This window comes from Austrofundulus limnaeus, unplaced genomic scaffold (assembly GCF_001266775.1).
Source record: "Austrofundulus limnaeus strain Quisiro unplaced genomic scaffold, Austrofundulus_limnaeus-1.0 Scaffold89, whole genome shotgun sequence".
NCBI lineage: Eukaryota > Metazoa > Chordata > Actinopteri > Cyprinodontiformes > Rivulidae > Austrofundulus > Austrofundulus limnaeus.
Genome location: NW_013952491.1, coordinates 1070192 through 1072030, shown reverse-complemented (window position 1 = coordinate 1072030; position 1839 = coordinate 1070192). Strand labels below are relative to the sequence as shown.

General features: G+C 43.7%; 1 protein-coding gene across 1 annotated transcript; it reads left to right on the top strand.

The window, feature by feature from the left end:
• Window positions 1-1100: 1100 nt before the first annotated feature.
• On the top strand, window positions 1101-1732 carry LOC106520218 (testis-specific Y-encoded-like protein 2; the record flags this gene model as incomplete). The annotated part of the gene is given in 2 exon segments (XM_014012186.1): window positions 1101-1188; window positions 1273-1732. Coding segments are annotated over 2 exon segments (499 nt in total), but the record flags the coding sequence as incomplete, so codon positions are not given.
• Between the last annotated feature and the right edge of the window lie 107 nt (window positions 1733-1839).

Below are 1839 nucleotides of genomic sequence, written 5' to 3'. Positions count from 1 at the left end.
CGTGGGAACGCAAAGGTATTGCGAGTGAACGCAAAGTTATTGCGAGTGAACGCAAAGGAATTGCGAGTGAACGCAAAGGAATTGCGAGTGAACGCAAAAGCATTGCGAGTGAACGCAAAGGAATTGCGAGTGAACGCAAAGGAATTGCGAGTGAACGCAAAGGAATTGCGAGTGAACGCAAAAGCATTGCGAGTGAACGCAAAGGAATTGCGAGTGAACGCAAAGGAATTGCGAGTGAACGCAAAGGAATTGCGAGTGAACGCAAAAGCATTGCGAGTGAACGCAAAGGAATTGCGAGTGAACGCAAAGGAATTGCGAGTGAACGCAAAGGAATTGCGAGTGAACGCAAAAGCATTGCGAGTGAACACAAAAGTATTGCGAGTGAACATAAAAGTATTGCGAGTGAACGCAGAGGCATTGCGAGTGAACGCAAAAGTATTGCGAGTGAACGCAAAGGCATTGCGAGTGAACGCAGAGGCATTGCGAGTGAACGCAGAGGCATTCCGAGTGAACGCAAAAGTATTGCGAGTGAACGCAAAAGTATTGCGTGGGAACGCAAAGGTATTGCGAGTGAACGCAAAAGCATTGCGAGTGAACGCAAAAGTATTGCGAGTGAACGCAGAGGCATTGCGAGGGAACGCAAAAGTATTGCGATTGAACGCAAAAGTATTGCGTGGGAACGCAAAGGTATTGCGAGGGAACGCAAAAGTATTGAGAGGGAACGCAAAAGTATTGCGAGGGAACGCAAAGGTATTGCGAGGGAACGCAAAAGTATTGCGTGGGAATGCAAAGGCATTGCGAGTGAACGCAAAGTATTGCGAGTGAACGCAAAGTATTGCGAGTGAACGCAAAGGCATTGCGAGTGAACGCAAAGGCATTGCGAGTGAACGCAAAGGTATTGCGAGTGAACGCAAAAGTATTGCGAGTGAACGCAAAGTTATTGCCTGGGAACGCAAAGGTATTGCGAGGGAATGCAAAAATATATATAAAATCCCCCATGTCCCCTGCGGGCTCTGTAATTTGTAAGATTGCTGACAAGGTCCAAGACTCTTTTTTATCCTACTGATAAAATCTATGTTTCACTTTCTTTTTGTTATTAGGGATATTCTGGAGGAAATGGGCTTGCAAGGAAAAGTGACAGCCTTACAAGCCAAAAAAAAATGGGACCATTTGAAGAAAAAATACAAAGTATGTAAACATGATTTCAGTTATTTTTGTAACTGGTATTTGTACCTCATATTTTTTGCTGTCATGAATGATTTTGTGTTTTAGGATTGCAAATATCCATGGTCAGGTGAGGGAGTTGGAAACAAACCCGCTGCAGAAACTTGGCCCTGGTTCGCCCTCATGGATGAGGTGTTGGGACAGAGGCATTCTCTTAACTCCCCTGTCCTGATTGCCTCTATTCCTGAGGACGGACCAGGGCCAAGCTCTGCAGTGGGTGGTCAAGAAGCTGCTGCTGTTGCTGCTGCTGAGGAGGAGGAGGAGGAGGATGAGAGGGAGAGACAACCAGTCAGACAGAGAAGAAGGAAGAGAGAAAGAGATGAAGACTTAATGGACTTGATGGTGAACGTTATGGACTTGATGAGGGAGGACATGAGGCAGCAGAGAGAGTTGGAGGAGAGGAGAGCAGAGAGGATGGACAGGCTTTTCTCTATTTTAGAAAAAATGGTGCAAAAATGAATGTTCATGTAAAATATTGTTTAGTTATGTTAATGTTATTTTGTTCATGGTTTTGTAAATTAAGTTCAAATAAAAAAATTGTTACAAAATGTATTTGAAGTGGTCATTCAGAAAAAACTGAAACAATTTAAGAACTATTTACAATGAATTTTATTA